At 40.6% G+C, this 20,709-nt stretch overlaps 2 protein-coding genes across 2 annotated transcripts; both read right to left on the bottom strand.

Annotated features, from left to right (window-relative positions):
• Nucleotides 1–7,901: 7,901 nt before the first annotated feature.
• On the bottom strand, nucleotides 7,902–9,606 carry LOC112195978 (probable aquaporin NIP-type). The gene is made up of 5 exons (XM_024336225.2): nucleotides 9,351–9,606; nucleotides 9,040–9,261; nucleotides 8,754–8,951; nucleotides 8,598–8,659; nucleotides 7,902–8,483 (listed from the first exon to the last, which is right to left on the bottom strand). The coding sequence occupies exons 1-5, from the start codon at nucleotides 9,465–9,467 to the stop codon at nucleotides 8,231–8,233; spliced, it is 852 nt and encodes a 283-aa protein (XP_024191993.1). The 5' UTR covers nucleotides 9,468–9,606; the 3' UTR covers nucleotides 7,902–8,230.
• A 6,521-nt stretch (nucleotides 9,607–16,127) lies between these two features.
• Nucleotides 16,128–20,292, bottom strand: LOC112197037 (auxin efflux carrier component 3). Its single transcript, XM_024337563.2, has 6 exons — nucleotides 18,671–20,292; nucleotides 18,209–18,539; nucleotides 18,040–18,125; nucleotides 17,072–17,229; nucleotides 16,879–16,955; nucleotides 16,128–16,796 (listed from the first exon to the last, which is right to left on the bottom strand). The coding sequence occupies exons 1-6, from the start codon at nucleotides 19,938–19,940 to the stop codon at nucleotides 16,730–16,732; spliced, it is 1,989 nt and encodes a 662-aa protein (XP_024193331.1). The 5' UTR covers nucleotides 19,941–20,292; the 3' UTR covers nucleotides 16,128–16,729.
• Between the last annotated feature and the right edge of the window lie 417 nt (nucleotides 20,293–20,709).

Raw genomic sequence — 20,709 nt, forward strand, 5'->3', positions numbered from 1 at the left:
CCCCCTCCTGTCTCCGATCCTGGCTCCAAACAATCAAGTCCCAAATATGGGACGAGGCTTCGGTGAACGAAGCCATCCTCAAATCCTTGGAGTCGATCAAGGTCTTGGATCGCAGCCAAGGGATTCCGATCATGGACTCCAGATCCCGAGTTCACTACCATCTCCGCCGGACGGCGATTGACTAGGCGATTGGGGATGGTGATCTCGTAGCTGGAGTTCGTAGCGGAGTTGGGCTTTGGGAACTAGACGGCAGCGAAGTAGGTCCTTGAAGAAGTGTATAACTCGGAGATCTTGAGGGACAGAAGCTCCAGGTCGAGTTGTGGCGGCCAGTGGCTTGACTTCACGACGCCGTCTTTCTTCTCCACTTGTTCCAATTCTTCTCCATTCAAGCTTTTCCGGTAATCTGCGACAGCCTCGCCATTCCTTCACTCACAGAGCTTTCCCTCAATTTATCTCTTTTAAGCTCTTTCGGCTGCCTCGATTTTGGCGCCGAGATCCAATTGCTAAGAAATAATTGGTTTTGCTTTGTGAATTGCTCAGTGATCATGTTTAATAATTATTACTGCTTCAAGTTTGGGATTTGATTTTGTTTCAAGTTTGTTTCTATTGTTTTGACTCGTTTTTGGGTGGTAATAGTGCGACACAAATGATTATTAGAGGGCAATAATACAATTATTGGGAGGCAATAATACCATTATTGGGGGGAAATAATATGATTATTCGGGGGCAATAATACGATTATTGAGGGGCAATAATATGATTACTGGGTATTATTAGGGGGCAATGAAATCGGATGCCGGAATCAGGTTAAGGATTTCGGTCACCTGTGGCCGGATTCCGGTCGCCAAAGTTCGCGGCTGGCCACCCATCACTGGAGTCCCGCGAGGTCTCTGATAACTTCTCTCTCTAAGTTACAAAGAAGGAGAGGGCAAAATTGTCCTAAAAATAAATAAAAAGCAATAAAAAAAAACTTAATTGGGTGTGATCTACCCACTTATAAGTTATATTTTATTTGTCATTTTTCCAATGTGGGATCTTTCCTCTCCAATACGCCCCCTCACGTGTAACCTAACTCTAGGTCTGTACATGAAATTAATTAACAATCCAATTCCCACATTGGAAATTGGGACTCAAATCTCATATTGTGGTAACAATCCAATCAAAATTTTCTGATGATAATATAAGGAACCCAAATTCGGGCCTATGATAATTGAAGACGTAATTGGAGAAGGACCTGCTCTGATACCATGTTAAACAGCGACAAGCGTGGTTCGTGGCTCACCATTGTACTGATACTGTCTCAACTTAACCACCCATTAGGTGTTGAGTTTTAATCACAAAATGTCTCGGTACAATTGGGTGTGATCCACCCACTTATAAGTTATATTTGTTTTAGGAAATCAGAAATTGAGAGATAATCGCTGTGTATTCTCATTGATAATAGGAGCCTCTTTATATAGAGGATTACAATACATAGAGTCTGAATCATACAAGGAAAGATAATCATACAATGAATGGATATCTCTAAAATATTCTCTGAGATTCTCTCTAATTAAAACTCTATTACCACTAATTCAAGTAACCTAGAGTTTGAGCTAAACACAAATAGAGATATCCTTAAACACTCCCCCTTGTGTTGTCCAAACTCGGTGCTTCTCTCGTTGCCTCGTTAAAAACCTTGCCGATAACAAAAACCCAGTTGGACAAAAATAACCTCGGTCGAAGGGGAAAAAGAGCACAACACACCCTTCACTATTCGAGACGAACATGTAGACATCTCCCCCTGATGACTACGATCATGGGAGTTCAGATAATTTCCGCAAGCCAATTCTTGCCACATGTTTCTCGAACGTGGATTTGGGCAATGACTTAGTAAACAAGTCTGCCATATTTTCCTCAGATTGAACCTAATTCACTTTGATCTTGAGGAACTTCTATTGTTGCTGATTATGCTTGGTGTTATCGCTTTTGATGTAGCCTTGCCTCATTTGTTCAAAACAAGCAGCATTATCCTAAATGCTCGTAGGCTCATCTGTAGTAGACTTCAAACCACAATTGTGCGAACATGCGTAATTATGGATCCAATCCATATACATTCACAAACCACTTCGTGAAGAGCAATGATCTCTGCATTGTTCAAAGATATAGCGACTAGGGTCTATTTTGTAGACCTCCAAGATGTCACGGTCTTTTCCCATGGTGAACACTTGACCGGATTGGGAATGACCTTTGTGTGGGTCAAAGAGATACCCAACATCAGCAAAACCTTCCAAAACACATGTTGTTTTGGGATGGGGATAGTGGACGCAGGCGAGTGTTGGAGGCGTACCTGGTGTGTGACGGGTCCGAATCCATCATCTCTTTGTAGGGATAGAATAAGCCCATATCAATCATACATCTCAAGTCTCGAAAGATATCTTTTACACCAATCCAATGGCGTCGCGTTGGCGCAGAGCTATATGTAGCTAACAAGTTCATTGTAAACGAGAAGTCCGGTCTTGTGTAGTTAGCTAAGTACAATAATGCGCCTATTGTACTCAAGTAAGGCACTTCTGCCTCTAGCACATCTTCATTATCATCCTTCGAATGAAGAGGATCGTTTTCAGGATCAAGACTACGAACGATCAAGGGGGTGCTTGAAGGTTTGACCTTGTCAAATGCCTAAGCATCTATCAACACGATGCTCAAGTTCCAAACCGAGACATAATCGTGTTCTCCCAAAATCCTTCATCTCAAACTCGGATTTCAAGTGTTCAGCGGTTTCCCTTAACTCTTTAAGGGCTTCTAATGAAGATCATGTCCAACATGAACCGCGATAGAATCCGAAACTTGTTATAGAAACGCGTGGGCATATCCCTTCCCAATCAAGTAGTCACTTTAGTGAGCGTTTCAATCTTATTGTAAACGCGCCCCGTGGTCTAGAGCCTCTTGACTTGGGTAAATGAAATTCACTATTCCGTATCTAGATCCCCATAGAGATACGTAGTGATCACATTTGTAAGCTGCATATTCAGTTATTCGGAAACTACCAAACTGACAAGGTAGTGGAGTGCAATGACATCCATTACGAGAGAATATGTCTCATTGTAGTCGATTCCAGGGCGTTTTGTGAGAAGCCTTGCGCCATAAGGCGAGATTGCCATATCTTTTTCTCATCACGCTTTCTAACGAAGACCCATTAGTCAATAGGTTTTATGTCAGGAGGTGTTGGCATTACTGGCTCAGAAAACCTTCCTCTTCATTAGAGAATCCATCTTAACCTGGATCGCATCTTTCCATTTAGGCCAAATTTCTCTACGTTGGCATTCATTCATCAACAGAGCGTGGTTCGATATCATTAGACTCAATAAACTCATGCGCAACGAAATGCACAACTACATCATCAATTATGATGGAATTTCTATCCCACGTCTCATGTACACTAGTGTAAGTTTCATAGAGCTCTATATTCTCAGGAATAGGTTTTGACGTTGAGGCGTCCCCCAACGATAACCATAACCTGGAAGATTCTTATAAGACGGATTCAAGGATTGGTTTGTGCCAATGTATCCTTTGAACCCACGGGCCTCCCATGCATCATAGTTGGGGCCATGGCCTATAACGCCAGAGTGCTACTCTCTTTGGCGTTGGCGCCATGCCTACCTCCGTGTAGGGTGGCGTTACGTCCTCTCGTAGGGACTTCATTCCTTGCAGGCATGTTTGCAGCATATTTGTGTGATCTCGTCACTTTAATAGGGATCAAGATGAGACATAGTGGGGACAGATCACAACAATTCCTGTCGTTCCTGTTGAACATCTGTGTTTTTATCTCCCCCGAACGACAGGAAGACTGTTTTATCATAGTGACATCCTCAAGTCTAGCGGTAAGGAGATCGCCTTGCAAGGGCATTAAGTGGCGGACGATTGTGGGAGTCTCAAATCCAACTGAGTTGCCCATTCGTCTGGAAGGACCTATCATAGTGCACTGTGGTGGCGCAATGGGCACATAAATGGCTCACTCAAATGTGCGTAAGTACAAAATACTTGTACCCAGTCACTAGCTGTAACGCAGGGGGACATTGAGTGGTGGTAGGTCGTAGACGAATTAGCATAGCTGCATGCGATATTGCATCACCTGAAGCAGATATAAGGAGAATGGTGCGCATTACCAATGTCCAGACTATCATCGTAGTCTTTTCAGCGAGACCAATTGGGTGTGTACATGGGAATATGATGTCCAACATCAGTCCCATTGCAATAACCATCGAAAGTCTTCGATGCAAATTCTCCAGCATAGTCAAATCCAATTGACTGAATATGATGTTTTGGGGAGTGAGCCCGTTGTCATATGATATGTGCTAGGAGTGTAGCATAAACAGCATTACAAGTGGAAAATGGCACGACACGTGACCAGCGTGTTTGCGTGCCAACCAACATCATGAGATATTTAAACGTCCGCAGGTTGGTTGAATCAGTCCATAGAATCCCCATGAATTTGATGTAAGAACAGAATGAGTATTTTCATATCCTTTACGTAGGACGGTCTCAGTCCTAAGTTCCCGAAGGAACTGGCTTTGCAAAATGAGCGAGAGGCTTTAGAAGCAACCAATGAGATTTTTGGTTGGGCCTGAGCAAAGGAACTCATCTCCGTTCTCTACATGCGTTTTCGCATGGAATCCGTTGGCTATTCATAGGGCAATTTGCCCTAAGAGTGTAGAAAAGCTCGTAATTAAAAAGGAGTCATAAAGAAGAGAACTCAACTTTTATTAATAAGCCAAACGGAATTACATCATCGTTTCTTTTAACCAAAGAAAATCTAATCCAATAAACTAGTTAATGCAAACAATGGTAGTCGGCTAACTTCTTTCGGTAATTCTAATGTAAATGTGACCAGGTGAGTAGAGAGATGTCGGTGGAGCAAAGCTCGCTTAAGTACCACTTATCTCAAAACCTTTCTAGACATCACTTTTACATTGAGTACGCCTACTTTGAAGAAAGACTAATATCATTGGCATCTACTACAAAAGTAATATGGCAATGGCCTACATCTCTTGGAAAATAAAAAGACTTAATCAAAATCACCAGTTTCTGGGTCTTGATCCTTGTAGTCTTCCACCCTTAGATCGAGATCTCCATCTTGATCTTCTTGTTCCATGTAATTTGCTTCCCTTGCTTCACGATACGTCTTGTATGCATTTGCAACATTCTGGGGTGCTGTACATGCTTTGGCCCAATGTTCAGTTGATCCACATCGAAAACAAACATCATTATGGTCAGGCTCCCTTGATCGAGGCGCCATTGGGGTGCGATTTGGACGACCTATGCTCTTGGTGGCGTTACCACCATGGTCGGAGGCTCCGCCTCTCTCTCTCTTCACACGTTGACCTCCACGATTCCGTGCACGCCTCTTGGATATTTCCTTCCTCTTTAGGGCGAACATATGGACCAGAATGTCCAGAATTGTCCCTACTCTTAGGGTTTCACTCCTTGCGTCCTCCATTGGGAGCGCGACTATAGTTAGACTCCAGAATAGGCTTAGTTCCCACGGGTCTAGCATTATAGTTCTTCACAAGAATATTGTCGTGCTTTTCAGCTACGTTCATGGCGCCAATGAGCTCATAAAACCTTATGATACGTCCTACATTTACATTAATCCGATAATTCTTTGAAATCATCAGTGCAGAGACGGGGAAGGTAGAGAGAGTCTTCTCGATCAACATCGTATCAAGTTCTAATCAGAGACTTGATAGGAAGAGCTTCCGAGTTATAATCAAGCACAGACTTGAAATCATAAAAGCGGAGGCTATGCCATCGCACTTCTAAATCAGGAAGCAGAGAGTCACGAACGTTGCCAAATCGCTGCTCAAGTTCTACCCATAGCTTTCTTGGGTCTTCCTCATTGAGGTATTCATTTTGGAGCGCGTCATTCATGTGCCTTGTCATGAGAATTATGGCTTTAGCTTGTTTTGCTTCAAAAGCAGTAGCTTGCTCAATGGAGAGCACGTTCTGACTAGGCTCTTGGATGGCTTCTAGAAGTCCATCAGCCTTAAGATGTTGGCGCACATCTCGGACCCACCTATGGTATCCTGCGCCAGTTGTCTCTAGTGGAACAAAGTTCAGCTTATTCAGGTAACTCATCCTGAAAAACAACACAAGATTAGGGTTAGTTTGGGAGCGAAAAAGGCTACTACAAAAAACTATTAAATTCCTGAGCGTAGTCGCTTCCAAGAAATTAGGGATTTTCTGAGCGTAGTCGCTTCCAAGAAAATCCGATTCCAAGGTTTTGGATTAGATTGAAATAACAATGTATGTGGTCGATCGTTTTCTTCTCAACAAACTCTAAGTTTGGAGGATTTTACAAGCTCCAAGCTTGGAGTGAGCACGAACCCCCACAATTCGGCTTTTGGTCTCCCCTATGAAGAAGAAAGGGGGGTAGAAGAAGGGATGTTGGAAGTCCCCGAGAAAAGAAGAAGAAATTAAAAAAAAAAAACTTCAAAAACGGGAACTTTTAGAAGAAAAAAAAATTACCTTAAAAATTAGCCGGAAAAGTTGGCCTGAAAAGTGTTGACCGGCGTTGACTGACGGTTGACCGGGGGTGCTGACGTGGCAGATCGGAGCTGACGTGGCAGTGCGGCGCTGACATGGCAGACCCGGTGCTGACGTGGCAGGGCTGACTGGTTGGGCTTCGGGCCGGTTTCTTCCTTCTGGGCCGTGGGCTGGTCCTTTGCTTCTGGGCTTAGGGCTGCTCTGTTGCTTGGGCTAGGCTCTGCTTCTGCCTCCTTTTTTTTTTTTTTTTTTTTTTTTTTTTTCCTGCCAGTTCGGTTGTAGTCTTTTCTGGTGGCCGGTTCGGATGTTTCCAGGCCGGTTCCGATGGTTATTTTTCCGGTTCCGGTAATCTGGGTTTGAGGCGCTGCAGGTGATGGAGTACGGATGTCAGAGGCGGAGGAAAAAGCCTTAAACAGGGCAGAGGGGTTTCTGGTACTTCTGAGGGCCGGTTCGGTATTTTTCCGGCCGGTTCTTGGGGTGGTGCCGCCGGTTCTGGACTCCTGGGGTCGAAACCTTCAAGGTGGGGGTGGTGGTTTCTGGAATTTGAAGGCTACGAATTTAGGGCTTCAGGGTTAGGACTTCGTGCTGATAACGTGTTTCAGGGAATCAGAAATTGAGAGATAATCACTGTGTATTCTCATTGATAATCGGAGTCTCTTTATATAGAGGATTACAATACATAGAGTCTGAATTATACAAGGAAAGATAATCATACAATGAATGGATATCTCTAAGATATTCTTCGAGATTCTCTCTAACTATAACTCTATTACCACTAACTCAAGTAACCTAGAGTTTGGGCTAAACACAAATAGAGATATCCTTAAACAATATTTTATTTGTCACTTTTTTAATATGAGATTTTTCCTCTCCAACATTTGATATATCTACCGATAGTAATATTTAAAACCTTAGTTGTGTACGGTCTTAAAAGCTATGTCCAAATGCCTTTAACAACGGTGCGATGGGTAGGGATAGAGTGGGATCCTTTTTATACTTCAGAAGCTTTTGGTCCAATAACTTCCAATTTGTGTGGCAAAGTTTATCGAAAATAGTATCTACCAAATCCCAACGAGCATGGATCAATTATAGGTATAGAACAATGGAATCCTCTCAGTAACAAAAGAGACTTCCAACCAACCAAACAGATCTCAAATTGCTACTCATATTTTAACTATATGCAGTACTGATCCAGTTATATATCAGAAGACAATGTCACCATTGCTGCAAGGTAACAAAAATGAAACAATACTATACCCTACCCATGTGGCATGCATATGTATTGTAGATGGCAGTCAATGATCTCATGCAGCTACAGAAACCATTAGGTGGGATGGCTATATCAATTATCAAATGGAACTAGTCTATTGTATAAGTGAGTGACTAATCATGTGGATGAGCTCCACGTGCTTTTGATCTATTTATCGATGATAATTTTTCTTAATAGGCTCACATCTGGAGTACAGAAGCAACCTAGCTAGGAAGGAAGGTCATCATATTGCTTGAGTTATACAATATTGGAGTTAAAATAAACCCTGGTTAAAGATATATACATATAAAAGCTAGCTAAGCTAACCCGCTGGTACCTCCACATTGGTTGTGTGCGCCGGGCGGACAGACTACGTACGTACATAGAGAAGATCGATGACGAGGATGATGTGCAGTTCCATGAAGATCTTCAACGTCGATGATCATTGTTGATACGTTAGGTTCTACTGTTGAAAGTGGTGTTCCTGGACATGGACTTGAGGATGGGAACGCTCTTGATCGACATGGAAGCGCTCTTCGTTATTTCCCGGAGTGGTTTGTCGGTGCGTCTTATCAAATTGTAAGCAAATCCACCCAATATTGTCCCAATGATTGGACCTACAATGTAAACCCAGAGTCCCTTAAAGATCTTCATAATCAATGCTGGCCCAATGCTCCGAGCTGGGTTCATCGACGCCCCTGATACAGGCCTGTTCATCATTAGCATTGACATTAGTTAGCATCATAATCAATCAAAACTATAATTTTCTAAATTGATAAATTGTAGAGGTCTTAACTAAAAGAGCAAGAACATAGGTAAATACCCGCAAACGAAGACATCGACTAATATGGTCATTCCTATAGCAATTCCTGCCATTTGGCCAATCTGCATTTTTTAGCTCCGAGTTAGAATCTTTAATTATGTAATGACATGATCGAAGCACAGCTAATTTTACGTAATTAAAGAGATAATTACTAACAGCTCTATTATCTGTGGCAACGCCGGAAATGACGAACATCAAGAGAAATGAGGCAATGATTTCAATGACCAAAGATTGAACATATGATCCAACCGGTACAGTTCCAAAGAAATCATCCGGATGTAAGGTGAAACAAAGGCATAACGTCCCACTCGCAAGTATGGAACCTAAAAGCTGCGCCACGATGTACAGAGGTAACTGCATGTATATGCACTGAGTTAATTAATAAATTATCAAGAAGCTTACTCACAATCAAAATGCTTAAAGAATTAGCGTAATAATATGCCTGTTTGAGAGGAAAATCGCGAAAGATGGCAAAAGTAAGGGTGACGGCGGGATTAAAATGGGCGCCGGAGATATGACCAACAGAATAGATCATGACCATAGCGGTTAAGCCCCAGACTACAGCCACCCCTGGAAATGTTATTGAACCATATATCTTGTTCACCACTATCGAACCACACCCGGCAAATATCAAGAAATATGTACCCAGCACCTCTGCAATTAGCTGCATGCACGCATGCAATGTAGTTTATTAAATTGAATAATTATGCTGCTAGACCTTGCCAATTTATTATCAATTATATTCTTGGTTACCTTTTGGAGAAGGTGAACAATCTTAGAAGATGAACAAAGCCCGGAAAATCTGCTCTTAGTCGGAGGCGAGCTGCCGGCACCTTCTTCCAATGTTGTCAGAATTTGTGGATCGGACATTTTGACTCCCAAACAATTAAGAATGCAACGGATCTAGTTACGCGATTATTTCAACGATACCTTCAAGAGCAAGCAAGGAAAATAATCTTGTCGTTAATAGAGGAAATTTAAATTGCAAATGATTTCCTTTCCTGGTTTTAGATTGGATAAAATTGATGGCGCAGCTATTTATTTGACTAGCGAATGGAGGGTTCATGTTTTCTATATATTTCATCAAATGTATGCCTTCAATGGAATTAACGGTCAAAATTTTGTGTTAAATTTTCAAGCTGTGAGCTAGCTAGCTTAGTACGTTGTTGTAGATTTTTGGGAGCATATAGCGACTCAATAAAATGGGCTGGCCCGGTTTAATAAAAGATACCCAAAAGTGCAGATTTTCTGATATTGCGCTATAAGTGCATGCCTAGTGATCTGCTGGTTGGTTGGTTTGGAAGTTGGAGGAATTTTTTTTGGGTCAATATATATTAAAAAGAAAAAAAGAATACCTAGCTCACTAGCTAATGAACCTTAACCCTACTCCTGAGAAAACTAAGACCAAACAGAAGAAGGAATAGGTAAAGCAAGCATAAGATTTAGCAGGTTTCCATCCCTCCGAGGCCTCCATCCCTTGTTCGAGGGTGGTAATTCAACGGGTGAGTAGCCAATCAGTTCTAATCGAATTTTCCTTAAATACTAGCTAAAAGTGTTTCACATTAAGTGCTCCTATAACGTTATAGAGGTAAAGTGTTTTTTCAACAGAAATAGGGTTGCAGATTGATTGATTCATTGTATGGATGGTGTAAATCTTCAATTGCTAAAAATATCATTTTATCTATGACTTGACTTTGAAAGATCAGCTGGGCAAGGCGTCTGAAATTGGTGTGCCTATTAAGTTAAAGCTAAAAGACCTAATACATATGAACTCATGATATAAAATTAAAAGTCTAGTAGATACAATATCACTAATCAAATGGAGAAACTCATGGGTCCTAGGTTCCTAGCCTTGACATGATTTAAACCCCCGAGTTAGCTAGATAAAGAGAAAAATCACCAACAACGGCGATCAAGCATTCCAGAACCTGGTGTTGATTAACTTCGTGGGGATTGTTTTGTAATTTTGTGTGGGATAATTCTTAGGTTCACCTCTTATTGAATGAATATATTCACAATCTCTTGCGATTAACACATAATAACTTTATAATTTTCTAATACAACAATTCATGTTGTATAATGTAATACAAAGATTAACTCTGTAAAAAATCAATCAAATTAAAGACTTTTTAATTATTTATTTCTATGAAATACATGAACGGTTCATCATAATAGTAGTAAGTTTTATTAGAATCATCTATTTGTTTGATTCAATGAGATAATTAAACGATTTCTGATTTGATTGATTTTTTAAAGAGATGATCTTTAAATTAAGGCTAATTTAAGATATGGACTGTTGGATTATAAATTTATTAAGTAAAAGTATGTTAATCGACAATGAGGGTGAATATATATGCTTGCAATGTCCCTCTCAATTCTTCTCAACGCACCCACCACCCTAATTCCAAATGGTCCCGATCGATTAAAATGGTCCATCTCTCTCTGGTTCATGTTCGTTATTCACCCTACACTGACCACGACGCCATGGCCACCCCCTCTCAATGTTTTCGATTCATTTTTGTTTCCTTGCATTTATTTTTATCTCATCAACAACGCCTATTAATGTTCTGGTCCAACTTGCTCAAAAACTTAATTGTTATCTTATCTGAAATGCTTGATCTCAGTTTGGTCTGGATTACTACTGTGTATACGAATCGTGGACAGATTTTCTTTTTTCTTCTCTTTTTCACCTGAATAAATTTGTGTATAACAAAGTAGGGTATAATTGATGATGTGTTTAAGTGATACAGTATAATCAGTCTTATAATTGGGTGGTAAGATTTGATAAATCATAAATGTTATGAAGACTTGGTGCCTGCAGATTAGGAGCATGGCCATTATGTATGCTGGAGTTTGGAGATCGAATGAAGCCACGCGCACGAGGACAGCACCATATGTTTCTTTGTATATCCAGCTGCATGCCCTACTCATCATCTTCAAGCCCACCAAAATTAATTGTTGATAATACCCCATTCTTATATTACTAAGTACGCATAAGATATTACAACAGTCCCAATTACTAGCTTATCAAATATCCTTTCTAATATAACTTCTATGTGAACTGTGATATGGGGTTTTTGGTTTCTTGTCAATCGCCCGAAAGTGCTTCAGTGCTCCTTAATTGTTGATTAATTTTAGAGGCTAGCTTGCTTAAACATTATAGTTTCGACCAAGAAAGGTAATATAGCAAATACGTAATTCGAACATAAAAACTTGGATTAAAACACGTTTTCTCCTCATCGTATGTAGACGAACTCAGTCATATTAGTCAAAAATCTAATTGTATGGATCGCATGACAAAAAATTAGTGAATATATTTAAAAAGTAGCTTAGTAAGTATTTCCTCTCGGAAGTTGTAAATCTTGTATCTACCTTATTCTAGATTTTGTATTTCAGTAAATTAACTTCGAGTTGAATGTTAGATATATATATTCATCTCAATGTTCAACAACTGTTGTTGATCTTCTGACTCTTGGATTTTGTACCTTTGAGTAAGTGCATGCAGTGTATAAAGAACAAACTGACAGCACTGTACGTACCGAATAACTAGCAATAAACGATCAAATCCTACTCATACTTCAAAATCAATCTGATCTCTTGTAAATTCAAAGATAGACCTGGACTTTCAGGACACGATTCAAGTTCTGCCATTTATATGTAACAACATCAGTGGGGACTGTTTTGTTTGGCCTTCCATAGTTATCATCCACGCACAGTTCCTTGAAAGGAAAAGACTCTGAAAAACAGTAGGACCCTTAACTAGTCCCTGCCCAATTAGTGTGGTTCTTGTCACGTTTGCATTTGGGGGTTTAAGGGTTTTGGGTCCATTATTTTTGTAACGAAAGAAAGGCTACAACCATGAAAGTCCAAAAGCTCAGCCGAACTTGCTTCTCAAACAGTCCCTACCAGGCTTTGATTCTATCTATACTGATCGATCTTTCCCCAATCTTCTTTTCTCGATCTCTTTCCCTCGATTTATATAAGCTTTAGCTAGCTAGCTAATTGTATATACTATATACTATATAGTATGTACCATGCCCCATCCATGGCATGTTTGGCTGCCTGTGCTCAATCACTGTTGTAATTTCAAACCCTGGCTAGCTAAGTAGCTTAAGCTCCACATGAACACCAGAACACGTACGGTATGGGCATCGAGAGCCATCCACATGAGCTTGGACCCAAGCATATGCTTTAGCCACGTGTGCCTCATGAACTGTACGATGATCTTTGGTACGTCCTCATGCCATGCCCAGCTGCCCACTAAGTACGTCTACATCGATGTGCTATTTATATATGCATGCACATTGTGGCCTCTATCATCTATATAAGCCTATGGCCACATTCTGGTCTATTTAACTTTAATTTGCTCCTATCAATTAGTTGCTCTTAGTGACTTGCCCTGTGGTCCCTCTGATCATCTTTACCATCCATGTAAAAGGACATAGATATAGTCATTATTGAAGACTTGACACTCTTAATTGCCAAGAAAAAGATAGATTTTGTTATTTAGAATGAGATTTTTTGGAGTATATCCGACGAATGGTTTCTTTATTAGAATGGAATCGCGTTAAAAATTTCATGACAATTACTTTGCATTAAAGATTAATTTACAACTAACGGTATAACTCTCAAAATTTTGAGCGACTCTCAATATATACACAAAGCAAAAGCTTAAACCCTAAGCAATGTAGATTGTAGAAGATGAAAAGAAACTCTAATATCAATTGGCGCCACATGTTATCCAACAATTTGTCACATAGAGAGTAAAAACAGTGAAGAAGAATAAGCAGTTCGTTCCTATCCATCTAATCCATCAGTTTCCACCCACAAGGCCATGCCAACAACAAATACAAAACCCAGATATTAGTACATAATAATCAATAAACAAGGCTAGCATGAATCTATGTGTATGAAAGTGATCGAAGATGAGCACACGTGGGGGGTGAGAGCTTAATTTGTTGCATTGTGGCTACAAAACCATGTGAGAGCGTTGCAGGAAGATTATTAGGGGTTTCGTAGTTTACCAAGGCCATCGTTTTCGGTCTGTGCTGGCTGGCTCAGGCTCATTATCGAGATCGATGATGAGTAGTGGTCTCAGCAATATCGAGCATGCATGTTGGTCTTGCAATGTTGCATCCTTCTTCCGGGATTTAATGCCTGCCTGCAACTTGCTTGGTCCTTAATCCTTAATTATTTATATCCACTCTCATACTGCTTGCTTAATTATCATATCTATATTCGTTTAGGGCCTCGGTCTAATTCCATTGCAATTGCATATGTTCCCTTCCGGAACTACATGATTATTGATCGCCTCAAAACTTGGAACAGCTCGTGTTAGGGTCCTCTTTTAACTTGGTGCTTTAATGAGGGCTTTTTATTTATTTATTCATTTATTTTTTAATTTAATTTAAAAATCTCTTCCAGATTTACGTATAACTTAGTTCGATTCATAGTAAGAGACAAATTATGGATGAAATGAGGATAACGGAATTAGGGATAACATATTTCCTACTTACTTTAATGCTCATTAGTCATTACAGGTCAACGTACATTTTTTTTTTTGTATTTTTTTTTTTGACTTTGTCAAGGAGAACCCAAAAGCTTACTAGACTCAAGATAAACCCTTTCGGCGCATGTGAAATGCTTCAACTGTACATTGCAGCAAAGTGGCATTGCAGCACAGTGTCTGGCCACTTTGACAGCTTCGGGATTCGAATCTAGGTTGGGGAGCACACCCAACTAGGCAAGAATCACTAGGCCACTTGCAGTGGTTGGTCAACGTACATGAACTTATAAGGATTTTCTTTAGTCAATTACTAATGATTATCTATATTTATACTATTATTAAGATAAAATGGTCTGTTAGTCAAAATCTAAAATTTTGACATAAATGACCCTGAGAAATTAATAAACTTTGAGAATTAATTAAATCACAAGTACAATTATGTCATTTAAAAAAATATTTTTATTAAAAATAAATAAATAAAAATAGAACCCACAACCCACTTTTCTCTCCCATTATTTCTTCTCTACAATAACTGTTTTCTTTTTTATTTTTAGAAAGAAAAAGAAGAAGATAAATGTTAGTTATATTTAAGAGAAGATATTTTGTTAGCTAGAGAAAGTGGGGAAAAAAAAAGAGTTAGATCTTATATTAATTTTAAATAACTTTTAATAATTAAGTGGTAGTATGGTAAATAGAAAAATTAAAAATTATATAAAAAAGAAAATAAATTATTTTTCAGATAGTTAACAACCTATACTGCAGTAACCACCCATTATTGATATAATTTATCACTTTCTTTTTTCTCAAATAACTTCTATTTTTCTCAATATAATAATATTCAAAATTTTTTACACATGTAGAGCATGTGACTATAAAACTAGTAAATTTATTGGTAATCTATTTTTTAATTTAATATTAAGAGTTGAAATTAAAACACCTAAACATAATAGATTTTTTTTATTTTTGTGTCATTTCCACATGGTAAATTAAATTTCTATGTACGTAAACATCTTCACACAATGATAGACCACTTAAGAAGAAAAGAGAAAGATGATTCGTGCATGTCCTTGATTGCTTATAGTGGAACTGACATACAGGGGGCCTGGATCGGATGCATGATCTCTTCCATCATCATCTAAAGATCTACTGGCTTGAAACATGATGAGTCCGATGATCACCATCGACTCGTGAGAGGTGATGATGGTCCTGTGATCATTCTTTTTCGATGAAAGATGGTCCTGTGATAATTTGTTTTCGATGAAAGATGGTCCTGTGATTCATTATTATGAAAGAATGAAACTGAGATATAACTACCCGATTGATTGGTTCCATCATTTTCCCAATTAGCCAAAAAATGTTGGACCGGTGCACTCTGCCGACTCCGGCGGGCCTAGCTCGTGGGAAGTGACGAGTCCGCGTCCAAACTAAAAGTAGGGTAGCTTAGGGTTGTGACCTTTGTGTGGGACTGTGGGTTGTGGTATGGGCGCTTCCATCAAAAGCCTAAAGCTCTATGGCTGAAAAAGTAATCTACTCTCAATCTGATTAGCTGCTTTGAGTTCTGACTCCAGCAGCTAAGCTTATTTTCGCTGTTCTTATCTAATTCTTTTGCAGCTTTGCTCGTTGTTTTTTCTCTCTCTTAATTTCGTAATGTTAGTATTGAAATTTTGAATATAAAAATTATTAGATTAATTACTGTTTGTGGTGTGACCTACATAATAAGATAACGGCTCTAAAATTTTATTATATAATGCAACAGATTTAGCAAGAAGAAGATGAAGTATCTCCCACTAGGCGGCTACTACATATAACCCTTTTCCTGCTTGGTAGTGTTGCTTTTACTAATGGGTGAAATTAAGACACCAATCAGGTCTCTGTCTTGCTGAAAAAATGCGTATCGTTGTCTTTGACTCTTCGCAATTAGTATTAACAAATTGATTGACAAAAATCCCCCTTTTTGAGTTAAGATCATGATCAAAATTGTGTAGAAGTATTACAAATCCAAGGAAAAAGACAAGCGCAAATAATTGGCGCAGGATCCACATTCCACGGGCAATCAATATTTTGAGAAAAGATATTCAAAACCCAACACTAAGAACCAACAAACCTACAATAATACACTAGGAACTTTTAAGTAACAAACTATACAATCATGATTCAAATGCATGCAGCACCATCTATTTCCTGTTCTTCTTTTCTTTTTTCTTCCATATATTCATGAACTGATTTCGTCACTTCTTTTTTTAAACTAGAGGCCTGACGAAACGAAGACAATTAGAATAGTATCACTAATTATATATGTGGATCTTCCTTGTATTCCTCTCTCAGGCTTAGCTAACACGCTCGGGCTTACGTTGCCCCCCTTTCATCAAACTGGGGGAAAATTAGAGACAAACTTTGGCCTGTAATGGGAAGCATCATCCTGATAACAAGGCTGTCATTTCCTCCAAGTCAAAATCTAAGCTCCCAAAAAACTTGGAAATCTTCTCTCTGCCGGAAAATCCTCATGCATTTAACCTCCAAAAGAGCGACGCAACCGAACTGATCGACCTTCATTCATGCAAGCAAATTCACATTCCTTTCTGTCTGTCTAGCTATTCTCTGCTTCAGAAACTTTGATAACAACATCTTACAGTCCGAGAACGATATAGTAAACCAGCGTAATCGGTAATGCTATCAACATCCCGAATATAACCCTGCGAGGAAATCAATTCAGTAATTAGCTAATGTGCCAAGCAAAATTCAAATTGTGGGATTTGAGTTTGAGATTCGACTTACGCAGTGCTCAGAATGGATGGATGAACATTGTACTCCTTGGCAAAGACAAAGGGAACAATTCCTTGAGGAAGTGCAGCCTGAGTTTGACATATATTCCGTGTTATGTTAGATAATAACTGAACGACACGTAGCCCAACAACAATGAAGGTGGATGAGGAGGAAGATTCTGATAAGAAATAAAGAAAGTAGTTACCTGGACAATAGCTAAGTGGAGGAGGGTGCCACGTAGCCCAACAGCAATGGAGGCTGCAGCCATCACAGCCGGGCCAGTGAGGAATCTCACGGCCATTGCAAACCCGGCCACCGAGTTTCCACATGCTATTATCTTTGGTTGAAGTGCCATAAAAAGACCTGTCAAATTCATTCACATACTAGTTCAGATCACTATGTACGTAACCTCTAATTTCTTTGTATTCTATAGTACTATGTAGTATGGAAACACCAAAACTTAAGATTAATTTCAAAAATTGATTCCGGTCTAATTTCAACGACAAAAAAGAAAAAGAAAAAGAAAAAGAAAAAGAGCGCTTGTTTGTTTGATTTCTCTTTGTGTGTAGATTTCAACTACTTTCACTAATTTAGTCCGCATTGGCATCTATCACAACCAATACCCACCGACCCTGGCCAGCGGCCGGACCTACATGTCGGGTGGTCAATACTCAAATACCATCAACTCATTTATAGTCCAAGAAAGAAACTACTGTATACTCCTAGCTTTATCCAATTTCTTGTGACCACCAAAAAAAAAAAAAAGGCCACCAGCGGATGGTTGTGAGTAATTTGATAGAATATTACCCACACACCCCATGACCCCATCATACTATAGCAGCTAGTTTCGTTGACAGAATAGGCAATCAGTGCCGACCACTCACACTGTGCCACGCTTATGCTCCAGCGCCACAGCAAGAACGAAAACTCTATAGTGCTCATAAATATTGAAACTAAGAAAATATAATGAAGAATTAGAATTATTTATTGTGTGATTTACCGAACAAATCTAACAGCCCATAAAAATTTGTTACTTACTCCGGAACACATTAGTTGTTAGATTTATTATTGGTTGTGATATAAGTATAACTCAAAAATAAATTTATCAGTTCAGTTTACATGTGTAAAATTTCAATACTTGAAAAGAGCGTTAACGGAGGAAATGCAACTTACCTAAACTGAACATAGCCATTCCTAGCCCAGCATCGGACAGAATGGAGATCGACTTCTCTATTATTTTTGGCATAGCAACGCCCCACCTACGATTAATACTTTGGTTAATCATCCCTTTAATTAAATGAAATATAATGCAGACAAAAAAATAATGTAGGTTTCGTCTCACCGGAAAGCGATGAGCGACCAGATGAGACCGATGAGGCTAGAGTACGTGTTGGGATTGCGGATAAGCTTCCGCCAAACCATGATCAAGATCAGACGCGTCATAACGCTCGCCGGAGGCATTTGTTTTCCGCCGCTGGACTCGTGATCAACCCCCACTCCTCCTCCTCCTCCACCTTTCCCGTGTAGCTCGGCAGTGGAGCTCGACCCCTGCTTGTTAAGTCCGGTTGGCCCCTCCTTTTCTCTCTCCTCCTCTCCCTGATCAACCTTTCCGGTGAACGTGAAGGCTTCTCCGCCGTGGTGGTAGTGATCGCCGTCACTCTCCGCAACCGCCACTGCACATTAATTAATTAAATTAAACGGATTAATTAATGATGGGGATCGATATATACTAATTTATCGTCAAAAAACAAAAAAAGATATATACTAATTGCACATGATTAAATTAAATGATACAGTTAATTACCTTTGGTTTCTCCATTCTGGGGGTGGTCAGCAACCAACATCCTGATCTCCTTGGCGCCCTGATCGGACCGCCCCGATTGCTCCGACGCGGCGAAGTCAGGTCCGCCGAAGACGTGGAGCCCTCCGCCTTCGGAAACAGGGGAATTGCTGGAGCTCCAAACGAACATGTGGAGCTCTTTCGCGTCGTGATTCGCTTTGCTACTGTTGTTGGAGTTAACCTGCTGCGGCGGCGGTTGGGGTTGGGGTTGCGGTTGGTTATTTTTGGAGGTTGTTTTAGTGAGGGGGGCGGAGAATTCCGGATTCGGAGCCGGGTACGACGAGGGGACAGTCTGGGCCGGGTAAAACCCGAACCGGGGAGAAGTAACCGTCTGCGCCATTGGGGCAGAATTCTCTTCGAAATTGGAGGGTCTGGGAGTCGGACCTCGGGAGGACTGAACCGAGTACAAGTCGGCGGGTCCGAAATTGGAGTGGCGGGTATTGAAGCCCTGGACTCCCATCATGGAGTAAAAATCGGAGGGGTTGAAATTGGAGCCACGGGGAGTGGGATTCCGGGAAGAGCTGAGGCTGTAAATCTCGGCTCCGGTGAGGTTGGACGGCCGAGGCGTCATTGCGGAGAGCGACCGTCTGGACGCGTTGGACTTCCTCACCTTGACGTGGAGCTTGCCGTCGTCGCCGATCTCGGCGTCGGTTTCGAGGAAGTCGCGGCCGTCGAGGGACATGACGTCGGAGTCGACCTTGAAGGAGACGATGGAGGCGGCGGTCTCCGGGAACTGCTCCATTATCAGCAGCTTGGCGCCGCGGTACTCGAAGAGGAAGAGTAGCAGAGTGTACCAGATGATGCACTGGAGCACGACGACCTGGACCATGAGGCTGCCGGACTCCGGGATTCGGTGGCCGTACATGGCGATCAGCAGCGGGATTCCCATGACCAGAGTATTGGGAAGCGTGGAGAGCGAGAAAATCGTGATCATCCACTCGAGGCTTCCGTTTCGGGTGAAGTTGGTCCAGAGGGCCAGGGCGAAGAGCATGATGATCTTCTGGAGAGTGTCGGCGGCGATGAAGCGGAAGTTCATGTTGTAAGGGTCGTTGGTGGAGATGAAGTGGAAGGAGAGAAGAGGAACTGCGAAGATTGCGACGAAACGGTTGATGCCGGAGCATTGGTCCGGGGAGAAGATCTTCCACCACCGCACGGAGCCGTAGGCTAAGATCATGGCCACGTAGAGAGGCACCACCGCCGTCAAGACCTTGTAGAGGTCGTTCCAGGAAATCATTTTTAATTAATTAGCTACGTATGTGAATTAACTAGAGATGAAGTTGTCAAGGGTACGTCTCGGGTTGTTTCAGATCTGGTGGCGGAGTGGGGATGGCATTAGGGTGAGAATTTGAGGAGAGGGGAAGGGCAAAAGTGGTAGAGGACGGAAAAACCGTTAGATAACGAACTGGGAGAGATCGATGTATATGTATATATACGTACTCTCTGCTAGAGTTGCTAGCCAGCTGCTCTGTTTCTGGGCGTCTCTGCTGGCTGTGGTACGGGTGATGTGAGAGAGAGAGAAGCGAAACACACAGAGAGTGTGAGTGTGAGAGTGAGTGTGAGAGAGAGAGAGAAATGGAGATGGCGATTTTACAAAGGTGCAAGTAACTTTGGAGAGAATATATATAGACGAGGAAACAGAAGCTTGAGAACCTGGGAATTAATTATTAATTATTAATATTTGAAAAGAAAAAAAAAAGTATATATCTAATATTCTAATTTCCTTTTGGTCGTGATGATTGAAAATATTAATATATGTTGTACATTTCTATATTGTGAGGCAAGGCTAGGCTAAAGCATGGTCATCTAATACTTTCGAGCTATTTGCTGTACTTTTTAATCAGTTTTTGATCATGCTAGGTTGATTAGATATCTGGTTTAGATAATTGGATGCTTTTTTCTGTTGGCTAGAGTCGATCTTCACACACATTGTTGTTCGTTCTTCTTCTTCTTCATAAATTGAAAATTGTGTGTTATAAGGTGAAAACAAAGACAAATTGAAAAAA

This window comes from Rosa chinensis, chromosome 4, assembly GCF_002994745.2.
Source record: "Rosa chinensis cultivar Old Blush chromosome 4, RchiOBHm-V2, whole genome shotgun sequence".
Classification (NCBI taxonomy): Eukaryota; Viridiplantae; Streptophyta; class Magnoliopsida; order Rosales; family Rosaceae; genus Rosa; species Rosa chinensis.

Excerpts from the sequence above, each read along its gene's own strand:
- LOC112195978 (XM_024336225.2), bottom strand. The coding sequence starts at position 9,467 with ATGTCCGATCCACAAATTCTGACAACATTGGAAGAAGGTGCCGGCAGC. Across the intron at positions 9,262-9,350 it reads TTGTTCACCTTCTCCAAAAG|CTAATTGCAGAGGTGCTGGG; the intron begins GTAACCAAGAAT and ends GCGTGCATGCAG. Across the intron at positions 8,952-9,039 it reads GCGATTTTCCTCTCAAACAG|TTACCTCTGTACATCGTGGC; the intron begins GCATATTATTAC and ends ATATACATGCAG.
- LOC112197037 (XM_024337563.2), bottom strand. The coding sequence starts at position 19,940 with ATGATTTCCTGGAACGACCTCTACAAGGTCTTGACGGCGGTGGTGCCT. Across the intron at positions 18,540-18,670 it reads CCAGAATGGAGAAACCAAAG|TGGCGGTTGCGGAGAGTGAC; the intron begins GTAATTAACTGT and ends ATTAATGTGCAG. Across the intron at positions 17,230-18,039 it reads AATGGCTATGTTCAGTTTAG|GTCTTTTTATGGCACTTCAA; the intron begins GTAAGTTGCATT and ends TGAATTTGACAG.